The sequence below is a fragment of the Anguilla anguilla genome, chromosome 16 (assembly GCF_013347855.1).
Source record: "Anguilla anguilla isolate fAngAng1 chromosome 16, fAngAng1.pri, whole genome shotgun sequence".
NCBI lineage: Eukaryota > Metazoa > Chordata > Actinopteri > Anguilliformes > Anguillidae > Anguilla > Anguilla anguilla.
Window position 1 is genome coordinate 5,674,027 of NC_049216.1, and position 15,226 is coordinate 5,689,252.

The window sequence follows — 15,226 nt, forward strand, 5'->3', positions numbered from 1 at the left end:
AGTCATTTTGAAGTAACTTCAACACATTCAGCAATATGCTGATTTGCTGCTAAAAATAGCACTGAGGTCTGCATGGTCTTGGCAGCTAGTTAACCTAAGGTCTATGTGAGTCTGCTCACAAAACACACAGTAAAACTAATTTAAAGCCTCATTCTTCAACTACATTAACAAAACCCATTTGCTTTTTATCCTTGGTTTAAGGTTACTAACGGTTGTGTACATAATTTGCTATATTAAAAAAAATGTTGCAAATATCTTCTGATTTTTATTGTAAAAAGTGTCTTTTGTACAAAGGGATTTCATGATTGTTTTGACTTAATTGTACTCACTGGAAAAGAATTTTTTGCTGGATTTATTTAACCACTGTGTTTGTTTCAAATCATGTAAATGATAGGATTGATGCCAGTTATTTAATAGAGTGCTCTTTTAAGTTACGAAATATCGGTCTCATATAACGGTTGTAAAGTTAACTAAAAATTATATTTATAATTTCTGCCTTGGTTGTCATTTTAATGTGTACATATGAATGGACTGAATATGTAATTCCCCCTTTGCAATACTAACAAGCTGTGTTGTCTCATATAGTGAGAGTGCCCCTTTGCTATCTTGTAATATAAAACTGTATTTGCATTGAAACGCATATGTGGTACAGTTTTTTTTTAAACTTCGGGAACTGCAGGGGGCTGTTTTCATCCGAGTCCTCCCATGGAAATACAGCAAAGCTGACCTACTTCCTGTCTGCACTGGACTGATTGTCATTGCGTTTAGAACACGGTTTGCGCGAGCCTTCTATTTAGCTTCGTCATTTGAAATAGTTTCTGGACGTTTTTTGCTCATCATAAAATAGCAGTCACGGTAAGCCTGTTTATCTGAGGAAATTTCACGTATTCATATTTGCAAGAATGATGGTGCAATTTTAGCTTCTACGAGATGAACGTTGCTTTTATGGGGAAATCACTTTTCATTTGCTGTTTTATTGACTGGCTTATGTTGCGTAGACCTGCTTAGGAAACATCTTTTCCTATAATTAATAAAATATTTGGGCAGAGAGCTTTAATATGACATTCAGATCTCCTCATATCTTGCCAAAAAGAGTGGAAATTACATGAAGGGGTTATTTTAAGTGTCTTTTCTTGCTTTTACACTATGAACCCCCAAATGGCCCTATAGCAGCCACTGTAAAACCAGCTGGGCATCAGAAACTTCTATGAGTACCTGAAATGTACTTTTCACATAAAAACAGTTTTGACCAATTAGAATACTTACATTAAAACTGATATAATATGAAAAACTATCCGGATTTTATGCCACAGGATGGAAACCAGCTAAAACACACAACCAATGAACCACCACCAAAATAAAAAGAATAAAAAACTCTTCTTCAAGGCTCTGAAACCAACACAACACAACACAACTTTTTCCTGTGGCCATTTTAAATACCTTACCCAGCATGGCTTGAGAAAGTTTGCCCCGATTAGGTGTTAAAGTGTAGGAGATAAGGGAAGGGGGGTCAGACTAAGTGAGACCCATAGATTGTCTGCCTAGATTAGGGTATCAGTGGATTCTAAATTGCCACAATCTCATTTGATTTGATGCTTGTGACGGGCAGGCCAGGCCACATTCTTATTCACTGTTTCCCCTCTCCAAGGCAATAATCTAAACACTACATATTCTACAGTGGCATTAAAAAGGTCTATGGGAAAATTTTGGAGGAAAAATCAACGACAGGAGGCAACAGCAAATGAGTGACCATAAATATTTTGAGTGGATGGGACGGGTAAGCTAATGAAAATCATCCTACAACAGTGCTCACTTGGACCACACTGTGAGAATATTTATCTCCTGTTGCGGCTTGCTAAGGGTCTTCATACCGAAAGCCCTTATGTACTTTTTTCCTGAGCTGTTCGGAGGGCTTGAAGTAAGGTTTCGGTAGGCTACCTCCTGCACGAGATCATGCGATTACTAATAACAAATTTATCGAAACAGGAATAATAAAAAACATAATTTTCTCACTAGCACATACAACATGAAAATACACAACATATTCACCATCATCCTACTACAAATACATGAGATTAGTCAACGATGAAAACGTTTCCCCTCCCTGATAACCACCGGCAACTACACTACCCATAATGCATTAAACTCCCCACGCAGGGCAGTACGTTTCTTTGCCCAACGTATGTAGTCAGATATCCAACCCGGGTAAGTACAGATTTTCTTCTAAATAGTTTGAGTGAGTGGAGTGCAGGACATACAACTAGGAATTCACAGCTTACTGCGAAACACAAGTGTGCACCTTGAACATGTATACATTCAGTTCGCCTTTTAAAAATACGTTTTCTTTTCACAATGTAACCCCCAGAGCTCTCTACCTCTACTCTTGTGCATTGATTAAAGTATCAGACAATTTTTAACAATGATAAATGGACGTGAAACGGCAGACAAGGTTTCAGCATACTAATATGATTTCCATTCAGAAGACGCATGCTTCCTCAAAGCAAGGTGGACGGCGAATATTGGTCTCCGTTACACACATTCATATTGATAGCTATTTTTATACAGACTATGATTGATAGCAATTGTCACTTGCTTCATTTACTGTGGTAAAGCTAAGCTATTTTTTGCTCTTATAAAGCTTAGTTACTCCTATAAAATCAGTCTCTTAGTTTTAGTAGTAATGGTGTCCCACTATTGCTTCTAAAACTACTACTGACAACTGGCTGTCAACTACGCCCTTGAAAGCTGTACAAAAGCATTCGATTTCTGCTGGAGAATGCTTGGTGTGAAAACAAAGCAGGACGCTTTGATATTCAAAAATGAGCTGTACCACGTGGTTAACAACAGGCTAACTTTCCAATTCCATGTCATAAAATTACGCCTATTTCAGTCAAATAAAAACTGCAATAAATATTTTGGATAAAATATGGTTTCGAAAATGTATTTGTCCTTTAAAATATGAAATAATTGTTTAGTTTATTATAATATTTTAAAGACCAGGACCTCGCGGCAACTGCACACTTGTGTTAGTGTATTCAAACCATCCAATCACATTTGCTGTGTGCACATGACCCATTTCAACCAATAAAGATTAGACGTCTTGGAACGTCAGTATTTTTAAACGTACAGGAATTACTCTGGGGCAAGTGTAACGTACTGGAGGACACGAATGAGCTCTTTATTTATCTTTTTTAAAGTTCTCGTTTCCATTATCTAATTTTTCGTGACTATTTCCGGGCAGTGGGATCATAGATAAGGTAAGATAATTTATGTGTCATTTACTGGGTCGATTCTAATGTAAATGTTCCTAGCAGTAGACTAGCTAAGTTATACAGCAAGCTTAGCACTTGCTAACTGTCGTCAGTTAGCTGACAACTGCATTACATTAACGTTAGCTTGCTAGTTAGGTAGCTATTTTCCACTATCACACAAGGCTATTTATGATCAAGTATGATTTAGCTACAGTTTTACATTGGCAAACGTATCATATTTAACTAGCTAACGCTAGCCGTCTCATTTTATGTGTTTTTGCTAGACTATGGAACATTGCTCTTGTTGGAGCTAACAAGGTATCATACATTTACTTAGCTAATTAATAATATGCAAGGAGTAAAACAGTGGCGCTCACTTTTTTGCGAGGTAACGTAAGATTGTGTTATTTATCTGAGCAACGTTCACATACTGGAAGTGAGTTAAGTTATAAAGTACGTTAGATAGCAGTAATGCCAGCTCTGACATCAGTCAAATCGTGGCAGCTGTGATGGATGCTATGTTTTCCATATAAATAGGCCGACGAACGTTAGATGTATAACGATAGTTTTATGGTGAGTTAATGTTATTTCTTGCTTGCTAGCTGTAACGTTGTATCATATGCATGTTCATTGTCCAACGTTCGCTAGCTATAATGTTACTCCAGTTAGCTAGCTATGCTATTTGTAATAGCAGAGCCGAGTTGGCTGACTGGAAGTGTGCATGCACGTAGCTAAGAATGAATTTGTGGGAAAGTGGGAAAACTTTTGAATTGCCTCGGTGCTATTTGCAAGCTTGCCCATACAATTCAAGACTAATCGTTCAGCTATGAGATGATGTCATTTATATAATCGCATGCAAGTTAGCTATCACTAATATTGGTTTGTTTTGACTTGATTATAGTTATTAATGTATTGTTTGCAGTAATTACATTTGAGGCCACCGATGCTTGCGTATGGAGACACTCCCGATCCGAGTCGTAGACGCGTGGTTGGTTAAAATGAGCGCTCTAGGCGGCTCCCTCTCAGCGGCGTCGCTTTGAGCCCCTCCCTCCGACTCTCCGCCCTAGGAGGCGTTTCAGAGCTCGATGAGTAATGATCTTATATCGGCCGTAGCTAAATATCATCACACAGCCTTCCGAAAAGAATAGCAGGTAACCAGCGTTTCCAGTATTTTACGAAAGTGTTCCTCGGCGAAGAAAGGGTCGCGCACGTTCTCCGTCTCGCTGTCGTCTCGGTACATTTGTGAGGTTTGCTGCTACGTTTTCGAGGCCTGCTTACTGGTAGCTTTTGTTTAAACAATAGTGAGTCTGTTTCGTGGCATACACGCCTGGGATTTGCATTGTCATGCGGCGGGGTTTGCATTGTGTCGGTGCGAATGTTCCGGTTGCCGTGTCGCCGCAGGTCAAATAGGGCTCGGTTATGGATAGTGTCGCGGACGTGTTTACCTTTCTTGGGCCGGAACGGGCGAGACGGGGCCTTGCTCCGACGCCGCTGCTACTGCATAGGGACGCCAGACTGTGGGAGCTCATGGTAGCGAACATTTCAGGACATAACGGTGTATCTACACGCCAGTATGTATCGCCGCGGTCCGGTGTAGGTTTCCTTATTGGCTATAAACAGATTTGTTGTAACTTTACAACGTCACGATCAGTACGTATGGTAGGAATGTAAATAACTTTGTATGATCTGTCCCCTAACTATCAGGCAAGATTGTTTACCAAGTGCGTGTCTGTATGGATCTGACGAAGTTTTGCTCTAAGTCGCAGCTCTGGTAGGATGTACATTTTAATCTATTGCTAGTGTTTATGCGGTGTTGAAGGCCTTATCTCATTGTGGAGCTAATAGAAGATAATTCAAGATTTCTTTTTGGTGTTCTAGTTGACGTGATACTGTATTCTGTGCGTACGAGGCGAAACGCGGTTAAACGCAAATTAACCTAACAACCGCCCAAATTGGCATATTCTTAATGCGTTGTTTGTTTTTCTGTAAAGGTTTACTGTGCAAAATTACTATTCTCATCTGATTTATTTGCGTAGAGAGGCGGGCTTTTAGAGCGGTTGGCTCGTCACGTTAAAAGCTACGTTTATGGCATTTGGGGTCAATCGCTTGATGATCAATGTGAAATCTGAGACTGAATGCTTCCATAAGCACATGCTGAGGGTGCATTAGATCTGCGTCTGTGATGTTCTAAGGAAGAAGGCTTCTTGAGTGCACGCGGAAAGCTGTTTCTGCTCATTTGATGGCTTGTACCGATTGCACATACCGTCCAGATAAACGTTTGAACATTAACCTTTCAGTTTCTATTCGCTTCGAATGATTGGTGATTTGAAGGACAAGATGAAAGAGTGAATTAACCCTGTGTATTTGGCCCGTTGCAGTATCATTTAGCATTAAAATCCATATTACCTGTAACGATTTAAAGCCAATAATTTGTGTTTGCCTACTAGAGCAGTCAGTCCAGACCTGTTTTGTGTGTTGCGGTATCGAGGGGTGTGTGTACGTACGTGTACCTTGGTCTCTGTATGAATTATCTCAGTTTATGGCTTTCTTAGATTTTAGGACGTTTAATATTTCTACCAGTGCAGCACCGGCAGTTTCTGGGAGGCTATAATCCAAAATATCACATGCTGTAAAAGTCCACAAATAATAGATTAGACTGCTTTTCATGTAAAAGAAAGGTGAACTTGGTATGGAGTTTGAATACGTACTCTCAGAAGGAAGATTTAAATATAATTCCAAATGGCAGAAGTTGGCTTAAGGCCTCTGTTGCGCTTCAGTACAGTTGATACAGTTGTAGAAGTTCTAACCGAGGCACAATCTTAACAACCCGCAATGCTGCTCATTCGACTTGGCTGCATGAAGCTGTATTGACAACTCCCGCTGTTGTAATGCTGCTGGCTGGAGTGAAATGTCAGATTTGCATTCGGACATCACGTGGAGAATTTTGCGAAACCAATCGGGTTGACCTTTGACCTCTGTGGCCCTGCTGGTTCTGGTGCCCCTTCATACATGCAGTGCTTTAGGCTGCTGATAATTGGAATTACTGTCCAATAATGAAGTAGAACAGAACCCGCAGGACCAGGAGTCCCAGAGCCTTGCTGGAGCTGCCCTCCGCTACTGCAGAGCTGGGCCCGATTTCAGGGAAATTGTGCCCGTTTCTGTCCCTGCTTCTCTCTGTCTGCTGATGTAACAGTCTGTCCAATGTTGAAACCAGAGGTGGAAAATCCAGCCCGAGAAACTAAAGGTCCTCCCCAGTTATTTTGTTCCAGTCGCTTTGATTTACCAATCTTCCCAGTTCTTCAGCCAGGAGGTTAAACTAATCGGTGAAATCAGCTGGGCTGAGTTCATGGGTGGAAGAAACACGCGGCAGGACTTTTATTTTCTGACCCCCGGACTCTCCACCTCTGGTGGCTGAAACTAGCCCATGTCTACTTGATCGGCAACAGTCCAGTCATAAATTGGGTTTGAGAGATTTCTCATATTAATGCGCATGGCACGTTCTGGTCCTTGTGGAAAAGGTGCAGAGGCCAATGGGAGTGCCATTTCTTGTGTTTTTGTTTGCAGTTTAGTGTATAAGGCCGACTCGCACACAGCCCACCATGGGGGACGACAGCGAGTGGATGAAGCTGCCCATCGACCAGAAATGCGAACACAAGGTAGGCCAACGCTTTACCCACAGGCATCGAGGGGACATTTGCATTGCATCATAAGGTCTGTGTTACTTGACGTTTGTTCAGTTTTAAATAATTCAGTGTTTCACTTGCCTGATCGATCTTAAAAATGTTATTTTGGCAGATTTGTTCATTGTTTTCCCCCAAACTTGCAACCTTGGGTGTTGCCTTGTGAGCTCAAGAGGCAAATTTTTCAAATTTGTTGAGATTCAAGAAGAGCAATGGCTCATCCAATTAAGGTGCCGTTCCAGTCTGTGGTCTGGTGTCGAATCCGGACCGTGCCGGTGCTGGCTGTGGCCGGCAGCCCCCGCAGGGCGTTAAACGATTGGCTACGGCGTCGCCTGATGTCCGCTTAAGTCACTTCTATCCTGATGTCATAAGCAGCGTTGATGTCACAGGCTGACATCACAGATGGGCACATCATGCTTTTCTGCACTGCGGTTGCAGCAGTGAGTCCTTAAGAAAATGTCTGGGCATTCCAAATTGCGGGGTGGGGGCATAAAAAGGATTCAAAAGGTGTTATTCGGCAAACAAAATGAGAAGGCACTTGTCTTGACTGTGTAAACAGTTCTACTGTTTAGGCTGAGCTCTGCACTAATATTTGTTTTCAAAGGAGCGCTTGTGCTCCGAAGTTGGAAAAATTAGCGGCACACTAACGCGACCCATTTAGTAGATGTGTGCTAGCTGGAAATATAACTGAGGAGCGCATCAGTATTCAGGAGCAAATGCTCCTAAAATGGGAGCACTGCAGAGCTCTGTTGGATCGCTCCTGTTAGGAGTTTGGTGTGTTTGTCTGTCCTGTGCTCTGATGGATGTTTGGGCGCGTTCCTTGAGAATGTTAGCGTGCGCCTCCTGTGAGAAGCGCGCGTTTGCTCACCTGGTCTCGTCCCTCTGCCCCGAGGTATGGAAGGCCAGGCTGAACGGGTACGAGGAGGCCATCAAGCTCTTCCAGAGGATAGAGGACGAGAAGAGCCCGGAGTGGAGCAAGTACCTGGGCCTGATAAAGAAGTTTGTGACGGACTCCAACGCCGTGGCCCAGCTGAAGGGCCTGGAGGCGGCGCTCGCCTACGTGGAGAACGCGCACGTGGCCGGCAAGTGAGTCCCCGCGACCGGTGGCGTCGGCGAAACCGGGCGGTCCGCGCCATGCGCCAAGCCCCCACAGGGAAAAAAAAACCCTCATCGCTGCTTCTGAATTCCTTCCTTTTGTAAACATACCGTGTTTCTAGTCGGCCCAGGAGAAGAGCGGCAGTGTTGAAATTCGACACCTGCCTGCAAGCTATTTATGGAGAGTCATCAGACTAATTTATTTTGCGATGGGTACTGGGATTAGGCAGGTTTTTTTTTTTTTTTTTTTTTTTTTTTTTTTAAAAGGTATGGCGTTTCTCCAGGGTTGTGTGCGCCGGTGGTGCAGAGAGCCCCGTTCCACGCGGCTGCTCTCCGCTGTTGGGTCGTCATGGCAGCGCGCCTGGCCCTTTGCGTTTTCTTGTGGGAAACACTTTCGCTTTTCTTTGTTACTCGTTCAGAACTTCAGAAGCAAATTGGTCTCGATAGTTTCCTACTGTCCATCCTGTGGTCATTTACACAGTATTCCCAGAGTCGTATGTTGCTTTGGGGTTTCTCTGGATTGGCTTCAGACCTTCAGAAAAATTAATATTGAGGTTTGCAAGGATTCTGGTTTTTCTTGATGAGAATTTCCTTTGGGGGGGGGGGGGGGATAGTAAAGATTGAGGCTGCTTTATGTCTCTGTTAATGGTATTCTCCTCAGTGTGGCCATTAACTATGACCACATCCATTTCAACTGAATGGATTTGGACACGAAAGCTGTACATTAGTGGTTTTGGATGAAAACAAAGACACTTATCAAATGATATTTTCTAACAAATTATTTTACTAATTGTCGACGGTGAAGAAGTTACTACCAAACAGTATTTGTCACTGCTTACAGCAACAGAGAATGCATTTTTAAATTAATTTTTCTAGAGTTTTACTTCAACGTGAGGAATTAAACGCTGTGCGACACATGGTTGCTTTTCAGAACGACCGGAGAGGTGGTCTCCGGAGTGGTGAGCAAAGTGTTCAACCAGCCCAAAGCTCGGGCCAAGGAGCTGGGCATGGACATCTGCCTGATGTACATCGAGATGGAGAAGGGCGAGGTGGTCCAGGAGGAGCTCATCAAAGGCCTGGAAAATAAAAACCCCAAGATCGTCGTGGCCTGCGTGGAGACCATAAGAAAAGCACTGAGGTGAGACGGCCTGGGATTTAATTAATTAACTAATTAAACGCTGTAGATCAGCGGTTCTCGGCCCTACTTCGAAACGAAAACGCGAAACCGAAACATCATTCTGACAGGTTGTTGAGAAGTTCATCATTTTGTGAAACTGAAACTTATTTAAGCCCTAAAGTTTGGCATAAAACTATGAAGCCAAGGCTTGTTTTCATTGACCAATTTCCGTCAGTCTTTGTGAAACGTACCCTCTTTCAAAAGGAGTTATTTGCCACAGCACTTAAAATAAAATGACAGCATTCAACTGCGCTGCCTGATTTAAAAAATGTTTAAATGTTTGGATAGTAATCCTTTGAATCATACATATGTTTGACTGTGTGGCACCAAAAGTCTAAGTTATCCATCACTGGACACTGAAAGTGTCTAATTCAAAAAAGTGTGTGTGTTTAAGTAGTGGTCAAAAGCAGCTGATAGCTGGTCTATCGTCACCCTGCTGTCCTGAAAGCAGGGCCTCATTTTCAGCCATTTTGTGCCTTTGTGAAATTAAAGATGCTCTGTAAATCTTGATAAAGTGTTATTCATGACAAGGTGGTAGAGGAACACATCTGCTGTTCATTTCTGCTTCCGCAAATCCTCGCACGTTCTTGCCGTTCTGATTTTTGGCTCTTTGTATTTATAACTTTGTGTGTCATGTCCTCTCCTTGTTGCGAGTGACATTTCACTGCTGATGGGGTCTTCGCGGGCGAGTAATCGGTGAACGGAAAGAGAACCGCGTTCGGCGGTTTCTCCGCCGCGTAACCGAGCTTCTCGCGCGATTGCGTTCCCGCAGCGAGTTCGGCTCCAAGGTCGTCGCGCTCAAGCCCGTCGTCAAGGTGTTGCCAAAGCTGTTCGAGTCTCGAGAGAAGGCGGTTCGGGACGAGGCCAAACTGCTCGCCGTCGAGATCTACAAGTGGATTCGGGACGCTCTCCGGCCGCCCCTCCAGAGCCTGAACTCCGTGCAGGTAAGCTGGCCGGCCGCCGTCCTGCCTGGCGGGGTCTGTCGAGGCCTTTTTGGATCCTCGGCGCTTCAGTGCTTTTGTTTTCAGGTGTGTTCCATTTCATGCAGTCGGCATAGGAACCAGTCCCAGTCTTAAGGTGGTTTTAAGACCCTGTATGTTCACTTTATTTCTTGCTTTGTAAGTGTTCATTCAGCAACAAGATGGTGGTGTCACTTCTTTCAAATTTGTGACAAAGGGGGGTAAAATTGCCTTGTGATCTGAAGCATGTCATTTATAAATATGAGGGTGGTTGGTGGTCTGTCTTGGTGTAACAGTCCTGTATGGATTGTTGCTTGTGATTGGCTGACGGCCATTGATTACAGGGTTCTGCATTAAAGTTTTTTACAGTAAGTTTTACCTGTGAAGTAATGCATAAAAACTCGGACTAATAATATTCAACTTGTTTATTTTCTGGTATCGTCTGATATTCAAATGTTAGAAGGATGCAGGACTCTACAGTGCTCTCATTTTATGAGCATTTGAAAATTGATGTGTACTAACTAAAAATAATTTATTCAAATTTGAGTTAATTGTTGGAATGGTTACTATTAACCTAGTCTTATTTTTTAGGCTGTCATTTTCTAGTTTTAAATCAAGTTTTTTAAAAAAAGAATGAAACTAATATAAGCATGTATCTCAAGGCGTCATTTTTTCTAGCCAGCTTTCTGAAAGATGTAACGTATCGGGGGTGACAGCCCTGACAACGAGTCTTGCTTACTGAAAAACAAAGAAATTCTAAACTAAGTCGGTGTCAAAGAATGAAGCCTGCGCATATCATTTACGAAGGAACTGAAAACGCGTTCCAGAAAAAACCGCTCGATGCTTTCACGGACCGAACCGCTAGCGATAAGAGCCGGCTAGGGATGGTTCCTGCCGCGTCATAAAAACACTGAAAGGAACATTGACAGGGAACAGCAGTCTCCAGAGTCACATGCAGCTTGCGGTGACCTAGTTTTATTTAAACTGCTTCTAGCACTTTTAGTGCTAAAATCGAGTCTGTTGAATCTGCCATTTTATTCAGAAATTCACTGAAACGCGCGTTTGGTTGTTACCGTTATTTTTGTTTAGTTATAATTGGATACGTGCTCCCGACTAGCGCATTTTTGGGGACGCAGCTTGCATTTACAGAGCTAAACCAATGTAATGCTGCTTGTCCGTTTTGCTTATCACACACAGCTTACCTTCTGTGCTAATTTCATGGTACCAAACGGGAGATTTGGACGCAGTTAAACTGAATTGGCCCATTCTTGCTTGGGAATGCTTTATTGTTGAGCCTTACTGGGTTGGATGAAATGTAAATGTCAAGGGACCTGCACAGCAAACATATTGTAAACATGACCACTGTCAGATCTTCCTGTTGTGAGTGTGAGCAGTATACAGACTTTGCCGTTGTCATGAATACATTTGACTTGTATTTGTTATTTTGTTTTTTTATGTGTAATATGATTTGAAACACCCTGTATCATTAAAAATAATTTTATTTTGAACGTCAATGGAGTGTCACCTTTTTTGTTTTTTTTGTTTTTGTTTTTGTTTTTTATGTTCAGTGGTCCAACTGCTTTTTGACACCTATAAATGGTTCTGTCAGGGACAAAGGAGGCAAGTCTGACCATTTCAGACTGGCAGCTTTGTTTTACCGGATTTAATTCTGTGTCCCTAAATGGCAGCATTGCAAAATACTGATCAGTACCTTGCATGGCAGCCTTCCACCGTTGGTGTGTGAGTGTGTGTGTGAATGGGTGAATGAGAGGCATCAATTGTAAAGCGCTTTGGATAAAAGCGCTATATAAATGCAGTCCATTTACCATTTACTTGTAGCCAAGAGACTGATAGTGGCTTTACAACGTTTAGCGTTTGCTCCGTTTCTCATACCGAAGGCAGAGCAAAGCGATCCGATACCTTGGGCAACCTTAAGATGTGCATATTTAATGCGCGCGGTTTTAATTAGCCGCCCTGCCGGGATGGCCCGCCCCTCCCTGTGTACCAGCCGCCCGGCGGGGAGGGGCGGGGGGCGGGGAGGCAGGGGGTGTTCCCGGGCCTGACGACGCGCGCGCGTGTGTGTTTCTCGTGCAGCTGAAGGAGCTGGAGGAGGAGTGGGTGAAGCTCCCGCCCGGCGCCCCCAAGCAGAGCCGCTTCCTGCGCTCGCAGCAGGACCTCAAGGCCAAGTTCCAGCAGCAGCAGGCGGCCGGCGGGGACGAGGCCGACGGTAAGGCCACGCCTCCCCCTCGGCCGGCCCGACCGACCGGCTGACTTCACACACCGGCTTTCATGGTCGGGAAGGCTGCCGCCATTTTGTATTCACTCTTTAGTAATGGGGTCAAGCAAATGAACAGCCATATTTTTAATAAAAATGACAAGAGACTAATGAAAAGGGCAGTGTTGGCCCTTAAGCCTTTAGTATTGTTTTTTGTTGTGTGCAAGGCAGTTAGAAGTTTCTCTGAATATTATTTGGTACGTAATACCATAATTTAGGAAGTACATGCTGTAATACCATAATTCGCTACGTACATAATACCAACGGCAGCACAAATACTTGAGTCATCTTTAGTTGCTTTCTTGTGGGCCTTTTGAAGGGTTTGTTGGCCTGGCGTTGGCATTTGTGTGGTAGCTTGTGGTAAAGACGGTGCTGGACATACGCCTGGTGTTCAGTCAGCGGGCCCTGTCGAACCGCTCCAGTGGAGGTTTTTAAAGGGGGACCGTGCCAGTCTCTTCCCCACCCCTAAACTGTGGACTCTTTCAGGGGACGAAGAGGAAGACGCCCCGCAGGTGGATGCCTACGAGCTCCTGGAGGCCGTGGACATCCTCTCCAAGATACCCAAAGACTTCTACGATAAAATTGTGAGTTTGGACCAGCGTCCCCTAGGTCCCACTGCGTTACGTTCTGAAGTTAGGATCACTTTTTTTAGGATTGAAATAATGGAAGGATGCGGCACAGTTGACTTGCCGCACGCTTCGTCAGCATTCAACCTTGACCTTGGGTTCAGAAATAGGTTTACTATTGTTTCCCTTTGAGTGTTTGCACGATATTGGATTATAAAGATCCTCTTTGTGTCCCATTCTATGTTTTTTTTAGGAAGAAAAGAAATGGCAGGAGAGGAAAGAAGCTTTGGAGGCCATAGAAACCTTGACTAAAAATCCTAAACTAGAAGCCGGTGACTACGGGGATCTGGTCAGAGCTCTTAAGAAGGTAACAGCCGTGCTTTGGAGGGGTTCCAAAGCAAACGTGTCTGTCGGTGTAGTTATTATTATTTTTTTTCTAATGGCTTTTTAAAACGTGTGCTCCAGGTCATTGGCAAAGACACAAACGTCATGCTGGTAACCCTGGCAGCCAAATGTCTCGCTGCACTGGCCGCCGGTCTCAGGAAGAAGTTCGGGACCTACGCGGGCCAAGTAAGTCCCCCCCACCTCCCACCTCCCCCCCCGGCAGCGGTGTAACGGCACCGCGTTGAAGAGCGAAGCGTGAACCGTTGTCCGGACCGTCCTTTCCTGGGGCGTATTGGCGGCTTCGCAGCTCTGGCTCCGTAGCCCGTGGTGTCGCTATGCCTTCCCCGTTCACCCTTTGTGTGTGTGTGTGTGTGTGTGTTTTGAAGGTGGTGCCAACCATTTTGGAGAAGTTCAAGGAGAAGAAGCCTCAAGTGGTTCAGGCTTTGCAAGAGGCCATCGACGCAGTCTTCCTAACTGTAAGTGTGCGAGGCGTTTATGTCTAAGTTATATGAGTTTACCCCCCAAACCCACTGAAGTGCAAGTCCTGCTTTTCTTTTGAATGGTTCGTGGCTTGCATGCTTATAGAAAATCTTACTTTGCTTTAGACACTTTAAAGAAAAAAAAAAAATGAGATTAAGCAATGAGATAACTTTCCTGTTTATACGTTTTAAAAAGTAAGCCGCGTTTCCACCAAAATTACCCGGAACTTTCAGTCCCAGGAACTACTTTACCAGGAACTAAAAGGTTCCTTCAGCCAATGGTTGTCTGCGTTTCCACCGGGGTCTAAAGTACCGCGAAGATTAGGCAAATTAGCCCACTGACGTTGTCGTCGGTCCATCTGTCATATGATTTCTTCTGTAACCCCATACTACCACTGAAGTAGCCTACATTATTTTCTAATAACCGGGACAGCCCGGAGGGGTTTATTCCACTTATATACAACGGGTTACCAACAATGACTATATATGGTTACTTTTGTATTTATTGATTTTCATATATCCTCTCAAACACATTCATTAACAGCAGAAAACATGCGCACGTTGTAAACAATTTGCTGTTTTATTACTTTCTCGTCGTGAATTCCATATAGGTTAATGTAGGCAAAATGACAAGAATAGAACGAAAACTCGGACTTGCGTGAAAATGTAAATTAGTAGTGGTACAGCCACCGTTTGCTTTCCTTCGAAGTTACTGCTAGCCGAGCAGCGAAGTGTGCCCTCCAGATGCAAACCATGCACCATAAATGAGTCCATAGTCTTCCTGGTCTTTTCGTGGAATTGAAAAATGGCAGTAAAATTGAGTAAAATTACGGCAGTCTGAAAAAGCTAAAGGGAAGATTACTAGAATTAACCTGTTATTTTACCCGGATAAAAAGTGCGGAAGGTGATTTCCAGTTTGCTTGTACTGTATCACCAATGTTAATTATGCAGAACTACCGCATACCTCACATAACTGTATCAAACGTTTTGAGTCAATTACAACGGGCTAACAAAAGCCGCGTTTCCACCGAAATTACCCAGAACTTTCAGTCCCAGGAACTACTTTACCAGGAACTAAAAGGTTCCTTCAGCCAATGGTTGTCTGCGTTTCCACCGGGGTCTAAAGTACCGCGAAGATTAGGCAAATTAGCCCACTGACGTTGTCGTCGGTCCATCTGTCATATGATTTCTTCTGTAACCCCATACTACCACCGAAGTAGCCTACATTATTTTCTAATAACCGGAACAGCCCGGAGGGGTTTATTCCACTTATATACAACGGGTTACCAACAATGACTATATATGGTTACTTTTGTATTTATTGATTTTCATATATCCTCTCAAACACATTCATTAACAG

At 43.5% G+C, this 15,226-nt stretch overlaps 1 protein-coding gene across 5 annotated transcripts in view; it reads left to right on the top strand.

Moving 5' to 3' along the window:
* The first annotated feature begins 3,117 nt into the window (after nucleotides 1–3,117).
* The window catches only part of LOC118215378 (cytoskeleton-associated protein 5-like), a 51,260-nt gene continuing 39,151 nt past the window's right edge, over nucleotides 3,118–15,226 (top strand). For 3 of the 5 annotated variants that reach the window (XM_035396104.1, XM_035396107.1, XM_035396108.1), the window contains exons 1-10: nucleotides 4,250–4,402; nucleotides 6,816–6,907; nucleotides 7,824–8,017; nucleotides 8,958–9,164; nucleotides 9,976–10,147; nucleotides 12,257–12,389; nucleotides 12,924–13,021; nucleotides 13,257–13,370; nucleotides 13,469–13,573; nucleotides 13,774–13,863. In XM_035396104.1, coding sequence (XP_035251995.1) covers nucleotides 6,851–6,907; nucleotides 7,824–8,017; nucleotides 8,958–9,164; nucleotides 9,976–10,147; nucleotides 12,257–12,389; nucleotides 12,924–13,021; nucleotides 13,257–13,370; nucleotides 13,469–13,573; nucleotides 13,774–13,863 — 1,170 coding nt within the window. In that variant the 5' untranslated portion in view covers nucleotides 4,250–4,402; nucleotides 6,816–6,850. Of the gene's footprint in view, nucleotides 3,258–4,249; nucleotides 4,403–6,815; nucleotides 6,908–7,823; nucleotides 8,018–8,957; nucleotides 9,165–9,975; nucleotides 10,148–12,256; nucleotides 12,390–12,923; nucleotides 13,022–13,256; nucleotides 13,371–13,468; nucleotides 13,574–13,773; nucleotides 13,864–15,226 lie in introns of those variants that run through there. The other 2 variants (XM_035396105.1, XM_035396106.1) reach the window with 2 other exon arrangements.